Consider the following 23,443-nt stretch of genomic DNA (forward strand, 5'->3'; position numbering starts at 1 on the left):
AATTTTTATGTCTTATTGTGGGGGGTGTTTGTTGTATGCGAGAGTTGGTTGAGTGCCTGGAGAGAGAACAAAATTTTTTTTTTTTTTTTTTTTTTTTTTTTGAGGGGAGGGGAACAATAGTACTACATTGTTGACTCATATTTACTTTGTGATCCACTATAAACTCCTGATCCTTTTCTGCAGTACCCCTTTCTAGGCAGTCATTTCCAATTTTGTATTTGTGCAATTGATTATTCCTTCCTAAGTGTAGTCCTTATTGAATTTCAGACCATTTCTCCAGCTTGTCAAGATCGTTTTGAATTCTAACTCGGTCCTCCAATGCACTTGCAACCCCTCCCAGCTTGGTACTATTTGCAAACTTTATAAGTGTACTATGTATGCCATTATCCAAATTACACTGGTCTACAATTTTTGAGAAGTCGTCTGCTTCAGAGATAAAATGTGCTATTTATTATGTATTTTGATGTGCTGAATTCAAATATGACAATTAAAACAACTGGCTACTGTTTCTAAGATATTTAAGTTTTTACATTTTATGTTTATGTATATTGTGTAGATAGTAGAGTTTTAATCATAAATGGTAAACCTAGGTCTTTTCATGTGTTTATGGTTGCTTTACATGATAATATTTCACCTGTCCTGTTTAGGTAACACTTTAAAAATCAGCAAAAGGGTTATATAAATAAAATTTATTATGAAACAAAAGGCAAAAAACTATTATGTACATAGTTTAGTCCTATTCAGTGTCTACTCGGCGCTTCTTGGCTTGTCTCTTGTATTCATTAAATAGAGCATCTCTTGTCACTGTCCAGCAATAGTCTGCAAGCATTGATGGGCTCCATTTGCCCTGATAGCGTTTCTCCATTGTTGCAATGTCCTGGTGAAATCACTCGCCGTGCTCGTCGCTCACTGCTCCGCAGTTCGGTGGGAAAAAAATCTAGATGAGAGTGCAAAAAAATGTATCTTTAGTGACATGTTGCAACCAAGGCTTTTGTATGCCTTGAGGAGGTTTTCCCACCAACAACCTGTAGTTGTCTGCCTTGTTGTTTCCGAGAAAATTTATTGCCACTAACTGGAAGGCTTTCCATGCCGTCTTTTCCTTGCCACGCAGTGCATGGTCAAATGCATCATCTCGAAGAAGTTCACGAATCTGAGGACCAACGAAGACACCTTCCTTTATCTTAGCTTCACTTAACCTTGAAAATTTTCCATGGAGGTACCTGAAAGTTGCTTGTGTTTTGTCAATGGCCTTGACAAAGTTCTTCATCAGACCCAGCTTGATGTGTAAGGGTGGTAACAAAATCTTCCTTGATTCAACAAGTGGTGGATGCTGAACACTTTTCCTCCCAGGCTCCAATGACTGTCGGAGTGGCCAATCTTTCTTGATGTAGTGGGAATCTCTTGCACGACTATCCCATTCGCAGAGAAAACAGCAGTACTTTGTGTATCCAGTCTGCAGACCAAGCAAGAGAGCAACAACCTTCAAATCGCCACAAAGCTGCCACTGATGTTGGTCATAGTTTATGCACCTCAAAAGTTGTTTCATGTTGTCATAGGTTTCCTTCATATGGACTGCATGACCAACTGGAATTGATGGCAAAACATTGCCATTATGCAGTAAAACAGCTTTAAGACTCGTCTTCGATGAATCAATGAACAGTCTCCACTCATCTGGATTGTGAACGATGTTGAGGGCTGCCATCACACCATCGATGTTGTTGCAGGCTACAAGATCACCTTCCATGAAGAAGAATGGGACAAGATCCTTTTGATGGTCACGGAACATGGAAATCCTAACATCACCTGCCAGGAGATTCCACTGCTGTAGTCTGGAGCCCAACAGCTCTGCCTTACTCTCGGGTAGTTCCAAATCCCTGACAAGGTCATTCAGTTCACCTTGTGTTATGAGGTTCAGAGGAGGAGGATGGGAGAAAATGTGGGTCCTGTGACATTGATGGTTCAGGACCAGAAGTTTCATCCTCTTCCTCTTCCTCGTCTGACTCAAGTGAGAGTGATTCTGGTGCATCAGGAACCGGCAGTCCTTCTCCGTGGGGTACTGGGCGTATAGCTGATGGAATGTTTGGATAATGCACAGTCCACTTTTTCTTCTTTGACACACCTTTCCCAACTGGAGGCACCATGCAGAAGTAACAATTGCTGGTATGATCTGTTGGCTCTCTCCAAATCATTGGCACTGCAAAAGGCATAGATTTCCTTTTCCTGTTCAACCACTGGTGAAGATTTGTTGCACAAGTGTTGCAGCATATGTGTGGGGCCCACCTCTTGTCCCGATCTCCAATTTTGCAGCCAAAATAAAGGTGATAGGCTTTCTTAACCATAGTGGTTATACTGCGCTTTTGTGATGCAAAAGTCACTTCACCACAAACATAGCAGAAGTTATCTGCACTGTTCACACAAGTACGAGGCATCTCTGCTCACTTTGGCTAAACAGAAATGTGTCCCTTTGCAAAATCAAACACTGACAAATAAAAGAGCACGACACTGTATGATTTCTAGAGCTGATATAGGGCAATTTGTTCAGCAGAGTGATGTAAGCTTCGTTATGATTGCATCATCCATGACTTCTAGGAATAACATGATGCAATTCATATCATGTATGACGCAATACCAGCTTCAGATTTCATCATTCATTGTTTTGCCTAAAAAGCAAGTACTGTCCAAACCCAGTCATAGATTTATTCATAGATTCAGTCAAAGATGTATTTTAGTCATTTCTGATTTAAATTGAGATCCCTTCCCTTTATAACTCACTTATCCTCCGCCATTCCCAAGTCAAGGGTCGTATATACTGACCCAATAGCATATCTTGAAAACTAGAGCCAATCAACAATTTAATCATCATTTTCGTTCTCAGTGACCTAGAATTAGTAAAGTTTGACTACATTTATTTCAGAAGCATTTTGGCTGTAGAGCAGTGTTATTTATGGAGATACTGAATAGAACCAGTTGCAGGTCAGATCCCTGCAGGATTCCATTCAATATGTCCTTTCAGATTGACTGTGAACTATTGATAACTATTCTGAGTACAGTTTTCCAACCAATTGTGCACCCACCTTGTATAAGTTCATCTGGGCTAATTTCCCTAGTTTATGAGGTCATGTGAGACAGTATCAAAAGCCTTACTAAAGTCAAGCTATATCATGTCTGTTGCTTCCCCCCCATCCACCAGGCTTGCTACCCTGTGAGAGAAGGATATTAGGTTAGTTTGACATGATTTGTTCTTGACAAATCCATGTTGACTGTTACTTATCAACATATCTTCTAGGTGCTTACAAATTGATCTCAATTATTTGCTGTATTATCTTTCTGGGTTAAATTAAACTGACTGATCTACAATTCCCTGGGTTGTCCTTATTCCACTTTTTATAGATAGGTACTGTATTTGCCCTTTTTGAGTCCTCTGGGATCTCAAAGATAATCAGTAATGGCTCAGAGATCTCTTCAGCTATTTCCTTAAATATTCTAGGGTGTATTTCACCAGGCCCTGACAACTTGAAGACATGTAACTTGTCTAATTAATTCTTAACTTGTTCTTTCTTTATTTTACCCTCAGATCCTACCTCATTTACACTGATGTTCACTATGCTAGTTGTCTGATCATTGCTAACTTTTCTGGTGAAAACTGAAACTAAAAAGGCATATAACACTCCAGCTATTACTCACTGAGGACAGAAAGACAATAAGAGAAAACGCAGTAATGGGCCTACCCTGTCCTTCGTCTTCCTCTTCCTTCTAATGTAGTTGTAAGATGTTTTCTTGTTACCTGTCATGTCCCTAGGTAATTCACTCTCATTTTGTGCCGGGGGCTTTCTAAATTTATCTCTGCATGCTTCTGGTTTTTTTTGTTTGTTTGTTTTTTTAAATATATTCGTCCTTTGTAATTTAACCAAGTTTCCACTTTTCATATGACTTTTGGAGTTTCAGGTTGTTGAAGATCTTCTGGTTCTCATATCACATCACTTGAGGCTATAATCGAATATACTCCCTTTCTCCCAAATATTAAATTGAGATGGGAAGGGATACTAACTCAATGACAGTTCAGGTTACAGCTACAGGTTACATCACCATTCAGATCTTGCCAACAACCTCCAGCAAAGAAGTAACTCAATCAAGAAAGGTATATTTTAGGAAATCTGAGACAGGTCTTATAAATCCCCAAAACAGCAATAATGGATAAAAAGGTTATTTGGTACTCCACTTTATCAAAGACAACATATTATAATATTATTAATAATTTATTTTTGGCTCAAGAAACATGAATCTGATTCTGCTGCCTTCTCTAAGTGTGCAAGCTGTTGCTGCTGTCATTCAGCTCAGGTCTTTGCTTGAGCCTGCTAAATATCATGCTGCTCTCCACTCAGTCATCTGTTGCTCCCCGTCACCATTATCTTCTTCCACTCTCCCATGCTCCTATTTGTCTTTTTTTTGTATTACCGTTAGTGAGGTTCAAGCAACAACAGTGTTTCAAAAGGGTTGTCAGAAACAGCACTGCCAGAATCATGCTTGGCAAGAGTTTTACAGGAAGGGGTGTCTACTTTTATTAATAGATTAAAACCCAGCAACATGCTCACCAGTCACCACCACTCATGACACACAGACAGTCCCTGCCACAAGCATCATATATTCTGGCTCAATTTCCCGGTCTAGTCTGGTTAGTTGATTATTGCCAACCCCAAGCATTCAAAATTCATGAGACTTCCAATAAAATGAGAGCTGGCACCACTGTAAAGGTGGGGGAGGGGGTTAGAGAACTAAGTGAAGGAAGAGCAACTATTTTAGCCCAAAGCATGCTGCCAATCCCTTCCAGAAATTTCGCTTCCTTGTTTCCAGCTATGGTTATAAAATAGTTTCTAACAATGGTAAATGTGGATGTAAATGATATTATTGGATGTATTTGTAACCAAGTTACTCCTAAACATTTGGAATTGGATTTGAAAGAGGGACTGGGCAGTCAAGAGGTACAAATTGTGCTCACCAGCAACCACACACCACAGAACAAAAACACTAACCCAGGAACCTATCCTTGCAACAAAGCCCGATGCCAACTCTGTCCACATATCTATTCAAGTGACATCATCATAGGACCTAATCACATCAGCCATGCCATCAGGGGCTCATTCACCTGTACATCTACCAATGTGATATATGCCATCATGTGCCAGCAATGCTCCTCTGCCATGTACACTGGCCAAACCGGACAGTCTCTACGCAAAAGAATAAATGGACACAAATCTGACATCAGGAATCATAACATTCAAAAACCAGTAGAACACTTCAACCTCTCTGGTCACTCAGTAACAGACTTAAAGGTGGCAATTTTGCAACAAAAAAGCTGCAAAAACAGACTCCAACGAGAAACTGCTGAACTAGAATTAATTTGCAAACTAGATACCATTAACTTGGGCTTGAATAGAGACTGGGAGTGGCTGGGTCATTACACAAATTGAATCTATTTCCCCATGTTAAGTATCCTAACACCTTTTTGTCAACTGTCTGGAATGGATTTGTTAGTCTGTAAGGTGCCACAAGTACTCCTGTTCTTCTTATAGAAGTCAAGACCGTATCTGTCCTAGCACAATTCTAAGCAATAATACGTTATGAGTAGTCATGCAGGCTTCTTGCAGTCTATTTTACAAAATATTCATCTGTCAAAACATTTGAAAAAGTCAGTCAGATTAAGTCAATTCACCAAACACCTTGAAACAAAGTTATTTCATAGATCATCTGTAACTTTATTTCACACACACAAACACACACACACACACACACACACCCCTCATCCCCAAGTTTATACTCTGTCCCCTTTTTATATTCATTACTGTGCATGCTCGACCTAAATTCCCTGGCAAAACACTTGGATTATGTGTGGCACTCTGAAGATAATACAGCAGCTTCCCCATCAAGAAAGAGAAGGAGAGTTTCTATTCACAAACACAAATACTACATAAATTTATAAGTATGATAATTTTACACACGTGGGTAAAGTAATAAAAGGAATACTGTATATTTTTGTGTCATTAATTGAATATTCAATTACAGTAATCTAATATGATCAAATGCTATTGATCAAATACCTCATAGTACAATTTTTGCTCAGACATATATGCATCCATAATTAAAACAACATATCAAACGTAGTAGTCCATTGAAATTCTGGGGGACAAAATTAATAGTGCACAATCACCTTTTTGTTTTTCTTGATGTTTAAGTAGGGCTGTCAATTAATTGCAGTTAACTCAAGCGATTAACTCAAAACAAATTAACTCAATTAAAAAATAATCATGATTAATCACAGTTTTAATCACACTGTTAAACAATAATATATTTATAATTTTAAATTTGGTACTATTTTGGATGCTTTTCAACATTTTCAAATACAGTAAGAGCTGTTTTATCCAGCACTTCACCAACCAGAAAGCTCTATAAACCGGCATTTCTGATCTTCATCGAAGGTTTATAGTCCAATTGGCATGGGGCCGGCAGGGAGTTTGGGTGTGGGAGGGGGCACGGGGAAGCAGGTTGTGGTGCAGGAGGATGTGCGGGGTGCCGGATCTGAGAGAGCGCTCACCTCGGGTGGCTCCCTGCAAGCAGCGACCTGTCCCGGCTGCTCCTAGTGGAGGTGCGGCAGGCGGCTCTGCATGCTGCCCCCGCCCCATCCCGAGTGCTAGCTCCGCAGCTCCCATTGGCTGTGAGAACAGGAGTTCGCATGGCACTGTGGGAACCAGCACTGCAAGATATTTACATGCCAGATATGCTAAACATTCGTATGCCCTCTTGTTTATATTTTTTACAGTGCAAATACTTGTAATAAAAATAATAATATAAAGTGAGACTGTGCACTTTGTATTCTGCATTGTAATTGAAATCAATATTTGAAAATGTAGAAAAACATCCGAAATATTTATAATAAATTTAAATTGGTATGCTCTTATTGTTTGAGTGTGCTTAATTGTGATTAAAGTTTTTTAATCTTGTGATTAATCACTATTAATTCTTTTAATCATTTGACAGGTCTTTTTTTTTTTTTTTATTGTTTAATTTTACACTCTTACGCTGCTGACGTGCTTAATTTTGGGTATGCGAACAGTCCCATTAGGATTAATGTAAATCCTAAATTCACGCGCATGTAATACTCACTTGCTTATCTGTTTGCAAGATCAGGGCCTTAATGTTTAATTAACACTTTGTGGGGGAAACAGGAAATAAAAAACAAAGAGAAAAGAAGAAACCTGCTAGTTTTGTAATTAATCTGTACCAGTCAGCCCAAATACAATATCTGTTAGTATTACAGATTTCAGACAGCGATTTTCAAAGGCACAAATAGGGAGTTAGGTGTCCAACTACATTCACTTTTTATGGGAGCTGGGGGGAGTTTTTCAAAGTGTAAAATGTCTATTAGACACTCACATACCTGTGTCCATTCCTGCACAAATGCACACACTTGTAAGCACGGGCGGCCAGTGACCCGGAAGTTGGGGGAAGCTAGCCCCCAGCCCCTCCCCTTGTGCCCGAGGCCCTGCATTCTCACCGCGTCCCCCAGCTCTCGCGATAGGAGGCATGGCCCCAGTGCCCCCACCCCTGGCACACAGGGCGGTGCGGCCCAGCACCAGCCGCCCTCAGTCCCTGCAGGAGGCAGGCCAGCCAGCACCAGGCAGTCTAGGCAGAGTGCTGGGAACTGCAGGAGGGGGCCTGGCCTGGGGACAGGGTGTGGGCGGGGCCACGCTAGGCTGTTTTGGGAGGCACAGCCTCCCCCTGCCTACGATACCCGCTGCCCATGCTTGTAAGCATGCATTTTAGTTTCCTGTTTGTCTGTGGACTGAACTGAGAGATTATACACATTATTCAAGGATTAGAGAACTGGTTTTATTGCACTTTCCCACTAGAGAGTTTCTAATAATCCTCTGCTGACTTAGAGTATAACATTGGTCCAGGTCTCGCTCTTCTCAAGGTTATTTTTGTTTAAAGAGATTAAGAGATTGAATTTTCATTGACAGATACATTCTTAACGCTAAACAACATTTTCACATGCCCTGCCCCCGTAATGTGATGACGTTTGTACACACAATCTGGTTACATAACAAATGGAAGACTAATCCTCTTCTCACCACCAAATGCATAGTGAATTGTATCAAAAGCCTAAATTAAGAGGGCTCTGAACCCCCTACAAGATAGTGTTTCCTCACTCTAATGTGCTACCTGGTATATCCTGGCCATCCAGTTACAAAAGCTCTCTCAGTTACTGTACTGCAGGCTACAAGAGCAAAACACCTGCATCCATTGCCTACCCTAAAGGAAATGCTAAGCTTCAAATGAAAAAGGAAATTTTCCTTTCTTTGTTTTACCCATGTCCTACCATAATATTCCAAATAGGTTGGCTCTACTCTACTAACAGGTAAAGATGTGAGTAGGTGGATGTTCTAACCATCTCCAGCATGTTTGTCTCCAGGCTTTCTGGCTCAAAGCCTTCCATCTGAAGCTGAGTAATAAGATTTGAGTCTGAAAAACTCTTAAATTAATATTTGGCCCACACAGGAGTCAAACATGGGAAGTCAAGATCCTTATAAACAAAATTTGAAGAAAAACAAAAACAGGTAAAAAAAATTACCATTTTCTAATGGCCTTCTATACGAGCCCAGGGGTTTGATAGCCATCTATTAAATCCAATCAAAATGTTTCTGTGTTTACTAATATCTTTAGTCACAATATCTACTCTTATTTGGATCAATCACTTCCATATCCAGTCCCATAAAAATAGGATAGGACTATTGAACTACTATCTCCCACTCTTGTACCCAACACCTTCTAACATAAATTTACAACACTGTTGACCCAGACAAAGAATGTATGGCAATCTTCCAGGCTTCCCTCTGCTATTCCCTTTCTCCTGGTGCCCTATTGGATGTTTATGCAGAGTCTGCTATGCAACTAGCAATCTGAATCTTTCCTACTAGCCAATGGAAACTCTGAAGCAATGGCATTACATGAGAAGAGTAGTTTTAATCGGAATCCAGATATATTAAAATCTTTGCAGGTGCCAGCAGCTCCTTGGTCTGCTCAAAATAAAATATGTTGCAACAGCTCTTCAGTCCAAACCCAAATACTTTTTAATACCACTGTAATTGGGTTACTGCAGACATATTAGGTAGACACTTTAACGAGTAATCAAACAGGACAAAAAAGGAGCTGAAATCTACAATACGGAAAAAGCCACACCCATTCTTTAGAGTTACCCCAACATTTAGCCATTTCAACATATTCTAGGTTTTTCAACTGAGCTTATAGTAAGCATATAATTAAGATAACAGTTCACTGCACTTAAACAATACAATATTTAATCCACTTCACACTAAAATAGAGAGAAGCATATTACACAATAACAGTCTATTTAGTGTTAAGGTAAAGTATTTTTGACACTCAAGCTTTGAGCTCCACTTACTGGTAAACTTAAGAGGAATTTGTCTAGTAAATTTTTTGCTACCCAATTAACTGCATTAGTAGTAGTAATAGTAGTATATTCCCATAGCACCTAGGAGCCCCATTCATGGACCAGGAGCCCATTGTTTTAGGCATTTACCAATACAAAACAAAAAGGCAGTCCCTGCCTCAAAGTGTTTCCACTCTAATTAGAAGACAGGAGACAACAGCTGGATAGAGAGACAGGAGAGTACAAGCAAACAATGTGACAATATTGGTCATGATAGGCAGCTGTCTCTTTACACCAGCAGCCTAACTGTTGTCGAGTGAAGTAATGGATTCCAGGACTGATATCAGCCCACATCCAACCTGGAGTTCATCTGCACAGGCCCAAGAACCATGTTAGCAGAGCTAGTTTTCAACATGACTCAAAAGTGCTTCAGCATAGCTTGTCCAAACACCGTATAGGACCAAACCATCTTTTAACAGTAGTTTTAAACTGTGTTTAAGATTGATACTGCTAACATGGTTCCCAACCCGAGGGGGATGAAGCCAGTCTCTGCAAATGCACATGGTTTCAAAATGAACACAATGGGTGCTGCTGTAGACTCCAATAAAACTCCACAGAATGTGTTGAATAACCAGAGTTGCTGTTTTTCCAACCAATATTATCCATGATCTGGCTGTACAATATGTGGGCAAAACACCTGCAACCACTCATCATAAAAACTCAGGTTCTACGTCTTATTTACAAATCCCTATCCCTACTGGTCCCTCTAGGCTCATCAAGACCTTGGATAATTTATTCACAAGGAACTAATTCAGTCATACACATTGTAACATGGCATAGCATAACAACAGTACACTAGATCTCTCTTTTACAGCACAAGCCAGGTTACATTGGTTTTCCCTGGGACCTTGCTCTGTCGCCAGTACTATTCCTGTATTATTCTAGTGCAGACTCCAAGAATGCGGTACAGAATCTTTTATAACACAGCCACTCCAAAATTAGAGAAGAGCGTCCCAGAATCAGTTCCCATTTTATCCATGTAATCATTAATAAGTACTTGTATGCAAGAACAAAATATTTTCTCTGGTTTTAAAAGTATAGGCAACACTCACATCTCTGGCAACTCCTATGTTGGATTTTCCAGGTCCTCAGTAGCTCTCAGCAAGCTATTTTATTCCGCTCAATGGTTTACTATTATTTCTGTGGTCATTTCTGGTGGGAAACCTGCATTCCTTGCCAAGTTCTCACAACATGTCAGAAACCCACAGTTGTGTCTGTCTAGTCTTATAAAGTCATTCTGATGCCTCTTGGGAAGATGTTACTGAGGGTTTCCTTTGTTGGTGCAAATTGTAATACAGTACTGGTCTTTATAATCCAACATAGTAAAACTGTTCCATTTCAAATTGTTGCACTTGGTTTTTTTTTAAAATGGCAAATGAAAAATAGTAAGTCTGCGTCCATCTCTACCGGAAAATACATTTTCAAGTCACTGATTCTTGTTTATACCACCAGCCCCAACTTGAGGTTTTTGTACAGTCACAAATCCACCAGTTACATATTGTTTCATTCTGGGGAGAGTGATACAGGACCCTAATACCAGTTTCATTAGATCTGCTATTTACTTGGAGTATCTCCAATTTTAATTTCAAAACATTTTTATATCATGTCTTCCTGAGGTTTCAATTGTATAGTTAAACCACTTTTCATAACTCTCATTACTCTATTTTCTCTCTGGTACAGGCAAAAATACTGCTTTTCTCCTCATCACCTATAGCATCAGTGGATCATTTTCATTCACATGTAACTTTCCTCAGTGGATGCACAGGAAAATAAATATCTGTAAAGCAATGAGCTGTGGCCTCAGATCCATAGCACTCAGTATAGCTGAAATGGAGTCACTGAGTCCCCACTTCATACACAGAGCAAAACAAATATTTCAAACACTGGCATCTTCCTTCCCTTTAACTGCTCCGATTCCTGGCTCGGAAATTTCTTTTCGAAGATGATCATAAAAAATGACATTGACATTGTGGATTCCAAAGTTTCTGGGCTATTTCACTTATGATGGTCCTAATGGATGAGACCATCTACTTTAGTGACTTGTCTCTGACAGTGACCAGTACATGATGCTTCCAAGAAAGGGGCAAGAAACCTGATAATGGACAATTATGGAACCCATGGGAGAAGTTTTGTCCCAGCCTCAAGCAGTTGGTTGTTTTATGCTTCACTGAAGCTTTATTCTCCATTCAGTGATATCTGTGACACTGGAGTCCAAGAAAAGATAGAGAAAAGAAAAAAACCCTCCCCTCTAAGTTAAAAAGCAAGGGGATGATATGGAAGAGGCCTGTTGAGTTTCCCTTCACTCCTGGAAAGCTCCTGATTTCCCTGCTCTCTTCCAGTCGGAAGCCCAGGAGTCTGAATCACCTGGGGAGACAAAGGACTAAAACAGGATCTGGGGTGGATCCTGTACCCACAAATATTCCTAGTGCACGTGGTCACTGCTGGGTGGTTCCAGTCTGTGGCTGGAGTGGCCCACCAGAGACCAGAAGTATGTAGGTAGACTCAGAGCATCTCATCCCAACTTCCTGCGTGGCCAGAGAAGTGAGTGTGTTACACTTTCACAGAAGGAGGAGGGCTGAAGGAACAGGGACAGGACCAGCAACAGTGGCAGAGAAGGGGCTGGATGTGGCCTCTAGGACTGTAGCTCTCGGAGGGTGGAGGAGGGGTTGGTGGATGTGAAATAGACCCCCAGGAGGGAGAGACAGTCTCCCCACAAAGCAAGCAGGAGCCTCAGGGCTGCTCCTGCCTGTGGCTCCTGCAGGGTCTGTGATATTGTTAATGGAATTAACCTGGCATTTTCCATGGTTTGGCTAAGACACCACATTCCCCTCTCCCCACCCTTCACCTCAGTGTCCGAGTTTCTCCCAGGCTGTATTTATATTTGAGTTTCACAGGGATTCCAAGGCACCTAAAATGTCTAGTAAAAGTCTTTATTTTTATTGGCCTTTACAGTGTGCCCATCACTAGCAGAGAAACAGGAAACAGGAGGAGAAAATTTAAATGATTTTTCAATTGAAAAGGAAAAATATGCCAAAGTAACAATGCATAATTGTGCAGTTGCATGATTTGCACTTCTTGCCCTTCAAGAATGTTCAATGCCTCCTTTCTATGTACAATTTTACATTTACATAATAATAAATATGGCTGACTGTTTGAAAACTTGCCCAAGTTGCCCTGCTGCAATACCCATACACTTGGAAAAAAAATCATTATTCACTTTAGGTATCCTGGTTTCAAATGATGCCGTCTTGTTCACACATACAATAAGCCAGTCTTTTACATGGCATAGTACTGGATTTTGCCAGGAGCCTTTATACACAATATTTCTAATGCAATCCACTCTTTTTAATTTCAATAAAAATATTGAAAATATTAATACTTTTATTTATGAATGCACCTACTATGCCCTCTACTTCCTAATTGCTTATATACCTGGGCTAGCCAGTGTTTTCAACCTCGCACTGTAAAGTGCACCAAAAATACATTTTTAGTTATTGTCTGTGGGCCATATCCACAACACTGGGGCCTGAATTACCCCGGATCAACAACACATTTCTTAACTAGCTAATAGGTATTTATACAAAGAGCGAAGGGAGAATATGGCCCTTATAGCACATAGCAACAAGCCTTCAGTTACCAAAGTTACTGTTGCATTCAGGAGGGAAACATGATTTTCAGCCGTGTTGCTTTTTCCACCCTTTATTTGACCTTTTGTTCATACAAATGTCTGACACCCTCCACCCCAATAACAGTATCACAAATTAGTGAGCACCTATATTACTTAAAAAGCACATGCCTAACTTGCGGAATTGTGCCCTTAAAGTTTGTACACTGACATAACCAAGTATTTCCTTCAATTATCTCTAGGCATACTATCCTTTTAAAAAAAACAAAAACAAAAACCACACCAAAAAAAAAAAAACACAATCCACCACTTTTTGCAAAATGACATAAGTCTAGCAAATCATCTGTTATGAAGATGTTAGTCAAACGCCAGAGAAGACTATTAATGAGTTTATTCCTTATTTATAATGTGAAATGGTGAGAAATACGATTTTCCTGGATGGTTACTAGCATATAGGAATGTATTCAAGTATCCATTTTACTGTAGCACTGAGTTATCTTTTGCACGGATATCTTTTCTTATGAGTGGAAGTTTAGGAGAGGATGTGTTAACTCTCTCTCTACTGCACTTTCACCTAACTCTTCCCCTGCAAATGCATTCTATCCATTATAAGAAGCGACAAAGAGTCCTGTGGCTTATAAGGTGCCACGGGACTCTGTCGCTTTTTATAGATCCAGACTAACACGGCTACCTCTCTGATACCTTCTATCCATTATGCTTCTTTTGGGGACAAACTAGGAGGCAGTTAATATATCCAGACCTCAGCATCAAATATGCCACAGAATCAAAGCTTCCTCCTGTAGTTAATTCCTACAGAATGCTATACTTCTTCCAAGTACTCAGACTAGATGCAGAGAGCTGGCAGTTCAGGAAAATTACTTCAAACCTAGGGACTGAAGCCTCTTTATTTTCACTGCCAAGCTAGGAGTGCTTTATGACAGCAAAAGCTGTATCTTCTGGGATCAGGCAACAGCACAGAAATTGTTGGGGGTGGGAAGAGAAAAAACTTGCTTGAAGAAGGTTCTGAGATGCAAGACGACTTGTTCAAATTGCAAAGCCTCATTACACCGGGATATAGATCTCAATAGCTGGCTTGAAAATATTTTCTTGTTATTTGTTGTGCTTTGCTTTGCTTCCACCCCAAAATGGAGGACATTCATCACAAATGACAACCTGACTATAAAGACTTATTCACGGTTCTTTCAGAACAATAACTCTCAACATAAATGCAGGGGGAAGAGATTGAGAGAGTTGCTAAATGCTGTGCTTACAAAACATGTACTATTAAGATTGAACGTTAGTTGAGAAAAATCTATTACAACATATCACATTTTCTAATGTAATTTAGTGCTCACATATATAACCATATGACTTTTGTAGATATAAAATGGGTTTTCACTGTGTGACTATAAAAAAAATTCAGTAAGGCAACATTTTACTTTAACTTAATGGATGATTCACTAAAGGAATCAGGATAAAATCACGAGGTCCAACTCCTGTTAAAAGTAGCACTTGACAGACTAGGGTCATACAATCCCTTCTCTAAAAAACATTTGATTTTTATCTCCTTGAATTATTGTATAAGAGCTAGCACAACTGGGGCTCAAAACTACCTGGGACCTTATGGGACTACTGCATAACTAATAAGATAAAATACATCAATCTGAACAAAGGCACTTCAGCTCAAAGTCATTGCGAGTTACAGGACAAATTCAGAAACCCAACAGCCTGAACTCAGGTCTTGGCAGATAAATGGTCTCTTAGCTGAATCAGTAGAATATTTCTGTAACCTACATGTTTGGTTTAATTATTTGGGATTTCATTTTTTTTTAATTTAAAAAAAAGAAAAAGGAAAATGAAATAGCCATTTCAGTTCCCTCTGAGGGCCCAGTCTTTTCATACTAGACCATGCAAACCTAATCCTTAAGTATGCCTAGGAGCAGGCCACTTGCTCACTACTTCCATCTCAGTGGAGTAATGGATACCTTGCATGCTGTACAGTATTATACAGGATCTTCACTCCCTACATGATGCACCATGTGTAGCAAAAAAAAAAAAAAAAAAAGGGGGGGGGGGGGCGTGTTGGTGCTGAAAACAGGTGGACAAAGACCTAAGGAGCAAAACCTCACACAAACTCCCAAAAGAGAGCTAAGCAACTATTTCAACTCCAGTCCAGGAGTATCTGCCCTTACTTAATTTTGACTAGGTGCTTGATGCTATTACAGCCCATGTCACTCCAATGGTAAGTGAGACAGTCTGTCTGTGAACATTTTTTTTTTAAAATGAGGGCAAGTAAGGGGGAAGGTTTGCCCCCAAATAGCACTCCAAAGTTCTCTCAGGTTTCAGTTACAGTGAATCATTAACACAATTGGTTCCCCGACACCCTTAAAACTCGCAGCATTGCCCTGATGCACACAGCTTTAATCATAAATAGACCTGATGGCAAGAACGTCTCATATACGCCCATACACACACCCTCTGTCAACATCCCTTGTGGCTGCAGACTTGCTAGCTGTTTCAATGGGACCTGTGATCTAAAGTATCTGTTAACAAAATAAAAGCAAAAAACTGTAAGGAATTATCTTGGATAAGTTTCTAATAGTCATTAAAAAATCTACCTAAATGCCAGAGAGCTAAAAACAAAAACCTGGGTAATCACACTGAGAAATACCTTTGCACATTGATTACCCCCTTCAGCACCAGCCCTATTTCTGAGAGCTCACGTTAGAGTGGTGGGGGCTGGTGCAGAACACAGAGCCAAACTGTGAGCTGAGTTACAGCACTGTACAATTTAATATTTTGGACAGCTTTACACCATTGCAGCTAAGATTAGAATCTGGCCCACAACATACAAGCAGTGTGAAATATTCCCATAAACCCTTTCCAATGCCAGGTACTCCTTTGTTTTATCAATATTGGTGTGTTTGTGTGTGTGCATGAGTGCTTTACTTCAGAAAGTAGGCTTTCCCCTACCCACGAAAAAGCCCTAAGAAGATTAACAACAAACCTTTTAAGAAAAAATATATCCCTAAATAAAATAGTCAAATTTCTTGTATCAATATTTCATTAAAAGAAGTAAAACAAAATTAGATCCAGTCAATGTCATTTCATGTAATTATTCACATTTGAATAGTCAGGTTCTCTCTTTAAATAAGAACTAAAGCAGTCAAGCATGTGAACTTCTTTAATGACTAGTTCTAGCCAATTACCATACACCAAGGATATAATAGAGGCGTTGTCTCATACATACATAGATCCAAGTCGAATGGTCTGGTTTTAATAGACCCTATTGTAACTCTGAACTCATTTCCCCACCACCACTCTTTTTCATCCTCCCAATAAACAGCTCACCACTCAACCTGAACAATTAATTTCTAGCTTGCCCAAAAGCAGGCTGTGTTTCAGGTCTAGATCCTCAAAAGAGAGTCATGTGAGAAATATAGTTGCAGAGTCATTTCAATCTTCCAGTCCTAATGAAGATTCAGACAAATAGTGATCAGGAAACCTAGACCTATTTGGGTAGCATTACATTACTGAAGTTATAAAAGGACAGTACATCCCAGAATCCTCCAAATGACCAGTTTTGAAACAAAACTGTTAGGGTAACACATTAGTGCTGCATCAGTATTTATTTCATGAGCCTCATCATTGTCCTTTTTCAAACACGTATGATAGTTTAGCTATCGTTGATTGGTTTTGCATTTCTTTTTCTTGATAAAGGACACACTTTATGTTACTGCTGACAAACAACACTTACAATTTACCAATAGCTTTTAGAGCCCAAAATATCATTAGTGTCATAAACACATTTTTCCTGATGTAGGATATTTTTAAGCCCACGTTGAGAATGTCATATGCAATAGAAAATACCTTGCAAAACAACTCCAACATTTTGTGTGCGTGCTCAGTAGCCTTCTGAAGCAAACAAACTTTAAACATTTCAAACAATCAAGGGACTCAGCTCCAAATTCACATTTACACTAAGGTCCCTTTACAAGTGTCTGGCATTGTCGAGAGGCCTTAAAGTGTGCATAGATGACATTACATTTACTGCCAGAGTGCTGTAAAGGAGCACAAGAGTAAAAGCAAATCAGGCTTTAAGCCCACAAAAGTGATTGCCTTCAGGGGGTTTTAATTATTGTTAATTATTCGGAGAGAGAGAGACAGACAGAGAGAGAGAGAAAAAAACAAACATTTAAAAATGCATGTGTCTAATTCAAATGGATTCAGACAATTTAACAAGTACATTGCAGCCAGGCCAAAAGCTGTTTTTTTGTTTGTTTGTTTTAAACAAAAATAATTAGGTACCATTTGAAATGACTTAGTGAATCCCTAAGGATACAATTTTTAGTAGAAAGCTTTACCAGCTCTTTTCCTATCAAATTTGCTATGGTTAATACTATGATACATTCAGTTAATAAAAAAAGGCTTTCATCAAAATTATTAGCTCTATGTCCCTTATTCTAATGTTGGGGAGCAGCAATTCCACTTTTCTACCACAAAATCTCTATTAATGTCAGGACAATAATTCAACAACATACTCAGAAACTGCAGGATCTGATTATTTTCATTCATGTCCTGCTCTAGTCCCCTTGGGAACACAAGTGAAAAATAATGCTCTCATTGCACATCATGTTGAAATCTAGACTCTTGTAGTTACTGTTCCTGCAGTTTCAAACAGCTATCTGTTTAAAAAATGGATCCACGGTCTTAATTTCAGAATGATCTATAAACTAGCCCCCACAGCATGCTTAGTCAGTGCATCAAACTCCTGGTATTATGGTTTGTTTATAAGAATTTAAATGACAAAAATATGCAAACTTGCTTTCTTGGCAACCTATATTGCATATGTTTTCCTAAAACAGCTGACACCTGACCACTAGCTATTTATTTTTAAACTATGCTAAGAAAATTTCCTTAAATCAATTCTATCAAAAAATAGAGAAAAAAAAATACAGAAAATGAAATATATTAGCATTACAATTTCAACTGCTCAGTACTATTTATGTCATGTGTTAGAACAGCCTTAAAACAGAACACGTGGATCATTATAAAAATCACAGGGCGCACACAGCCTAAATACAATATACTGTAAACTAGGCCAGTCGTGCTCACAACCTGCTGTCATTAAAATTAGTAACAGAAGTGATGTGGAATATTTGACTTGATTCTATATAGAATGCAGGATATTATGTACTGACTGCAACTGCTGCATAGCAAGATGTAGTGCTCTAGACAAGATACTTAGATTTCAAAGAGACATAAGAAACCATAAAGATTGCTTGCTTAAAATCTATTTAGTAATCCCAATCCCTCAACTGCACTTAAGCTTGCTGGAAATAAAATATACATTTTTTTCAAAAAAGCACACACTCTTCAAGAGTCAGGAAGATACCATACTTTATTTCTATAAATGTTGCTGTGAAGGATGCTCAGTGGGAATATTTTTAGTACAAAGCAAGGGAAGCTTTTCTGCTACTGTATGAGAGAACAGGGGCAGTTTCTGGGAAAGTTGATGTTACCTTTATTTCCCATTTTCTTTTACACCATTTGTTATTATTTACACTTTTCTGTCAATTTGCAGGCAATAAAAAGGACAATAGCGTGTTCTTTTACACATAAATTATAGTTCTAGTTCTTTTATTTTAAACATAACCATCCTGCATAACATGAAAGGCATAATCACCCTCTGCTTGCAAAGACAGCTGGCATATGCATGCAAATGAGGGTCACAGTAATTTCCATGACAGACAGAGCTACTGCTGCATTGGACACTACTCCTTTCACAATTACACTCTTTAGATTGTTGGAGACATAGGGAATAAAAACCAAGAAGTGCTTACAGGATGAGAAAAAAAAATCTGTAAGGAATGAGAAGCTATCCATGGAAAAGAGGACCTTAAAATAAACTAGAATACTTGAGTTTTTATCATAACTAAAATCTATTCTAAAAGCACAGCAATAAATGGGAAAGAGGGAGAGAAAATTAGTGAACAAGTTTGTGGGATTTTTTTAAAGTATAAAGCTTTATTATTAATACACTGGTATGAGCAAGTATGTATATATTATTTGTTGGGAAAGGATTTAGAAACTCCAGTATAAACTAGAGATGGCTCCAAAATGCAAAATTCTGATATGGGGAGATCTGAAATCAGATCCAAATTTTGCGGTGAAGATGGGGAGGGATTTGAAAATGGGCATCGATTCAATCTAATGTAGATGGGACGTGGAATTCAGATCAAGATTTGGGTTCTGATTCCAAAGTTCAGATGGAGGATTTTTGCTCAAGCCTACTGCTTAAAAAAATAAAAAAAATAAAAAATGTACTTATTGAATTACAAAAATCATGACTAATACGTAATATTTTAATCTGAATAACACAACTCCAGGAGTACTGTGCTGTTCTACAAGAACAGCTAGTGAAAAGAACTAGAAACAAAAAGTTAAACTCTGTCACATTGCACTGTGAAAACTGAGTGAAGTACAGAGGGTAAAGAAGGAGCACAAATGGTAACATGATGAAAAATAAGGTTACAATCTTGGCTATAAACAAGGAGATATTTTAGTTACCATTTTATTAAAGAAACAGAATTGTTGATAGTAAAAATTATTTCCTTATATATGATTTTTTAAATCATGACGATGTTTCTTTAAGAAAGCAAATTAGACCCGCCACTTTATAAAGGTGATAAAAAAGTACTCACAGCATTTTTGCAAACAGTATTGAAAGATGTGTAAGTCAAAATCATGTATTCAGTATGACCTCCATCTCCTTCCAAAACTAGCCTGGTATTAGCTTGTGTGTTTGATTGACTTAATCTTACAAAGGAATATTTGTGTAAACTTTGTTTGTAGTACTTCAGTATCTTATAACTTGAATATTTTTCCAAAACATCAGAGATGTATTGAAAATTAGGCAACATATGTGACAGAAACGTAACACAGGCCTGATCTATTTGTTGAAGGCTCAACTTAAACAAAGACCAAAAAACCACACACACAGAATCTCCACAAACAAAGAGGAAAATAAGGGGCAGTAAATATAGAACATTCCAATCAAATTGCATGCTATTTTAAAATAAGTGTTAAACTAGGCATTTCTAAGCTTTCTGACATAATGCTATAAGATGCCTAATAGGCAAGATCAGTGAATGCTTTCCTAACTACATTACACCTGAATGATTTACACAACGTAGCCTGCATTGCAAACAGGCCAAAACCACTAAGTTTTCATCATGAGCTTTTAAAGGGGGCCATTTAGGGATCTGGGGCAAACTCAGCACTTGGTCCTGCTAGTGAAAGCAGGGGGCTGGACTCGATGACCTTTCAGGGTCCCTTCCAGTTCTATGATAGATAGATAGATATAGATCATATAGAGAGAGACCTATACACACACACACACACACCTCTACCCCGATATAACACAACCCGATATAACACTACTTCGGATATAACGCGGTAAAGCAGTGCTCCGGGGCCTGCACACTCCGGTGGATCAAAGCAAGTTCGATATAACGCGGTTTCACCTATAACGCGGTAAGATTTTTTGGCTCCCGAGGACAGCGTTATATTGGGGTAGAGGTGTATATATAGATACACACACCCCTATAGAGAGATATATAGATATATATACACACACACACACATATATAGAGTACGTTTTCTGCGATGTGGCCCTTCTGTGCTTGAACTCCTGATTCCATTTTGTACCACATGCCTCTTCTTGTAAGAGGAACTAATAGTGCTACTGTTAGATATGTAAACGTGTCTAACATCAAGTAGGTCCAACAGATCCACTATTTTGGAGGGATTTAAAACTTGAAATAAGTAGATGCTGGCCAATCAATCTATATTGTGAGACTTGATGCATATCTCCCACATTTTACTTCATATTTGTGCAGTGCCAAGCACAACTGAGTTCCAATCTCAACTGGGTGCTGTAGGTATTGTGGTGCCTACACACACACACACTAGAAGGTTTCTTTTCTGAACTTTCTACACACCCAGAGAGCCAACTTACCTGCGACAGAACATTTGAGAACAGTTTTTGACTATACATTCTCAATATATTTAATACCCTTACCTGTGGGGAAATTGTAAAGCATTAAATGCTGATCCAGCAAATTAAGCCCCCAACCCTGCAAACACTTATGCATGTGCTTAATGTTATGCCTGCGTGTAGTCCCATTGACCACAGCGGGATCACTCACATGCATAAAAACATGTGTGGTTGCAGGGTTGGGGCCTTAATTTGTACAGACAAGGTTTGAATCTAAACTTAGTACATGCTAATGTACTAAGGTCTGAAATGTATACTTGTAAGATTTTCACCCAGAAAGTCACTTCACTAAACTTAATAAAAGTTACTCACCTGTAAAGACATTGGGAAAGGTATCAGTAGAAGCCTGGATCCCCGAGGATTTTCTTGAGTGAGTCAAACGCTCTTTTTCTTCCTGCAATCTCTCCCTGGACCTCCTGTACTCCAAGAAGTCTGCAGAGCCAATCTTTTTAGATATTTCACCTTTGTGATCAGATAGCTCTTCTGTCCAGTCTGCTGATCGACTGAAATAACCAGCCAAACTGACGGACCTTTGCTTCTTGACTGATGCCTTCTCTTTTCTTTGGAAGGACTCGCGTCTTCTCTTAAAAAGTGGGCTCTGGGATGGGGAAAGAGAAGGTGACTGATTGGGAGAACTCAGCTGCCTAGTTGTGGTTTTGATGTAACATGGGTTAATTAGGTAGGGCTTAAAGCATCGTGAACTGAGCTGAGGACTGCCCACTATCTCCCCAGATGACAAAGTGCCATTTTTCATTTCAGTAGAAAAACCACTCTCCAGTGCCTCTTGGCTGGCTGATAGACTGCATTTGCCTTCCTGAGTCTCAGCAGCATGGTCATGGCCTGCATCTGAAAAATCATCATCTCTTCCAGAACCTGGGAAATCGACAGCTTGTACTTCACTAATTTTAGTCTCCGAATCTGCTGCTGGGAACAGAAAATGGAACGCGGAACTGTCACTGTGAGACCCATTTTCTGTCACTGCTACATTTAAATGTGGGTAATCCTTGAGTTCACTAGCTACAGCATTCACTCCAGCCTCAAGATGTTCCTGTTCAACAGTCCATAGCTTGTGTTCTTGTGTTTCAAATAAATGGTTACCAGCATACCCTGTTACATTTGCTGTATCTTTCAGTTCACTTTCAATTTCACTGATAGGAATGTTTTCTGTAATTTCAGATATTGCGGAGACAGCCTGCTCAGTTTCTGGGCTACTCTCTTTGTCACTGCTAGTCACTGAAAGAAACCGTTCAAGATCTAAGGGGGCTGCTTGAGAATTAGCCATGTGTGGGTCCATTGTTTTGGTGACATGCTCCTCAGTTCCAATGTTAATTGCCCCCTGCTGTTGCTGCAGTCTAATAGCTTGCTGGATATCAGAAAGCAAATCCTCTTGTTCTGTGGCTGAATGGAAACTGTATATATCCGTATCGGAGCCAGAGCTGGTCCTTTGTCCATCCTGCGCCTCTGCAGCAGCTGGGTGAGTTTCATTTGTAATTTCAAAATGCTCAACATCTGTATCCGAGAGACCCGCTTCATCTGCAGAAAGGCTTATATCCGGAGTTTTGTTAATAATTGAATGAGCACTGTCCAGCTCCCCTGTATGCAAGGCCTGGCTTTCTAAAACATCCTCCCTTGAACTACTGGTCCCATCTTTAGCCTTGGACAGATTTTTTCTGATCCTCAGATTTGAAAACACTGAGGCCCTAGAGTCTGACTTACCCTTCTTTTTGCCAGATTCACTTCCTTTACCATGCTTCCCCAGTCCCTTTTTGCTTCCTGCTCCCTTCTTTGTGCCTTCTGTATCCTTGGGCCCAGAAGCATCCTCTCCTCCTTCACATACATCACCTGTATTTTTCTTTAGCTTCCCATCTTGGTTCCCCATGATTTTTAGCAATCCAACCCCTTCAGAAATCAAGCCATGCTGCTGGATTTCATTCACTTGGCCTGCCGGCGAGCTCCTCTCTAGCAATCCAGGTTTGTTTTCAGGCGGTGGTGATGCAAGCGACGCAAATGCTTGCTGTGCCTCTCCCCCATCTGCCAGAGCTGCCTTTTTGCATAATATGCTGCTTGCACTGTGCTCTACTGGGACATGCTCAGTACAGCACTGAAAGCTCCAGACAGCTCCTTCCAATGGCTGCTCCTGACACAGCTGCTTTTTCACTGTGGATCTGCTACGTTCCTCTTTCTTTATAAAAGATTCTGTGAAAAGTGTTTCCTTTATAAGAGTTACTTCTTTTTCCACTGTTTGAATTGCTTG

The 23,443-nt window shown here is 39.4% G+C and overlaps 1 protein-coding gene across 1 annotated transcript in view; it reads right to left on the bottom strand.

Moving 5' to 3' along the window:
- The window catches only part of FMN2 (formin 2), a 219,322-nt gene extending 196,254 nt beyond the window's left edge, over window positions 1-23,068 (bottom strand). Inside the window, exon 1 of the mRNA XM_026649606.1 lies at window positions 21,502-23,068. Coding sequence (XP_026505391.1) covers window positions 21,502-23,068 — 1,567 coding nt within the window. The remainder of the gene's footprint in view (window positions 1-21,501) is intronic.
- Window positions 23,069-23,443: the final 375 nt, after the last annotated feature.

This window comes from Terrapene carolina, unplaced genomic scaffold (genome assembly GCF_002925995.2).
Source record: "Terrapene carolina triunguis isolate 2854851 unplaced genomic scaffold, T_m_triunguis-2.0 Scaffold85, whole genome shotgun sequence".
Classification (NCBI taxonomy): Eukaryota; Metazoa; Chordata; order Testudines; family Emydidae; genus Terrapene; species Terrapene triunguis.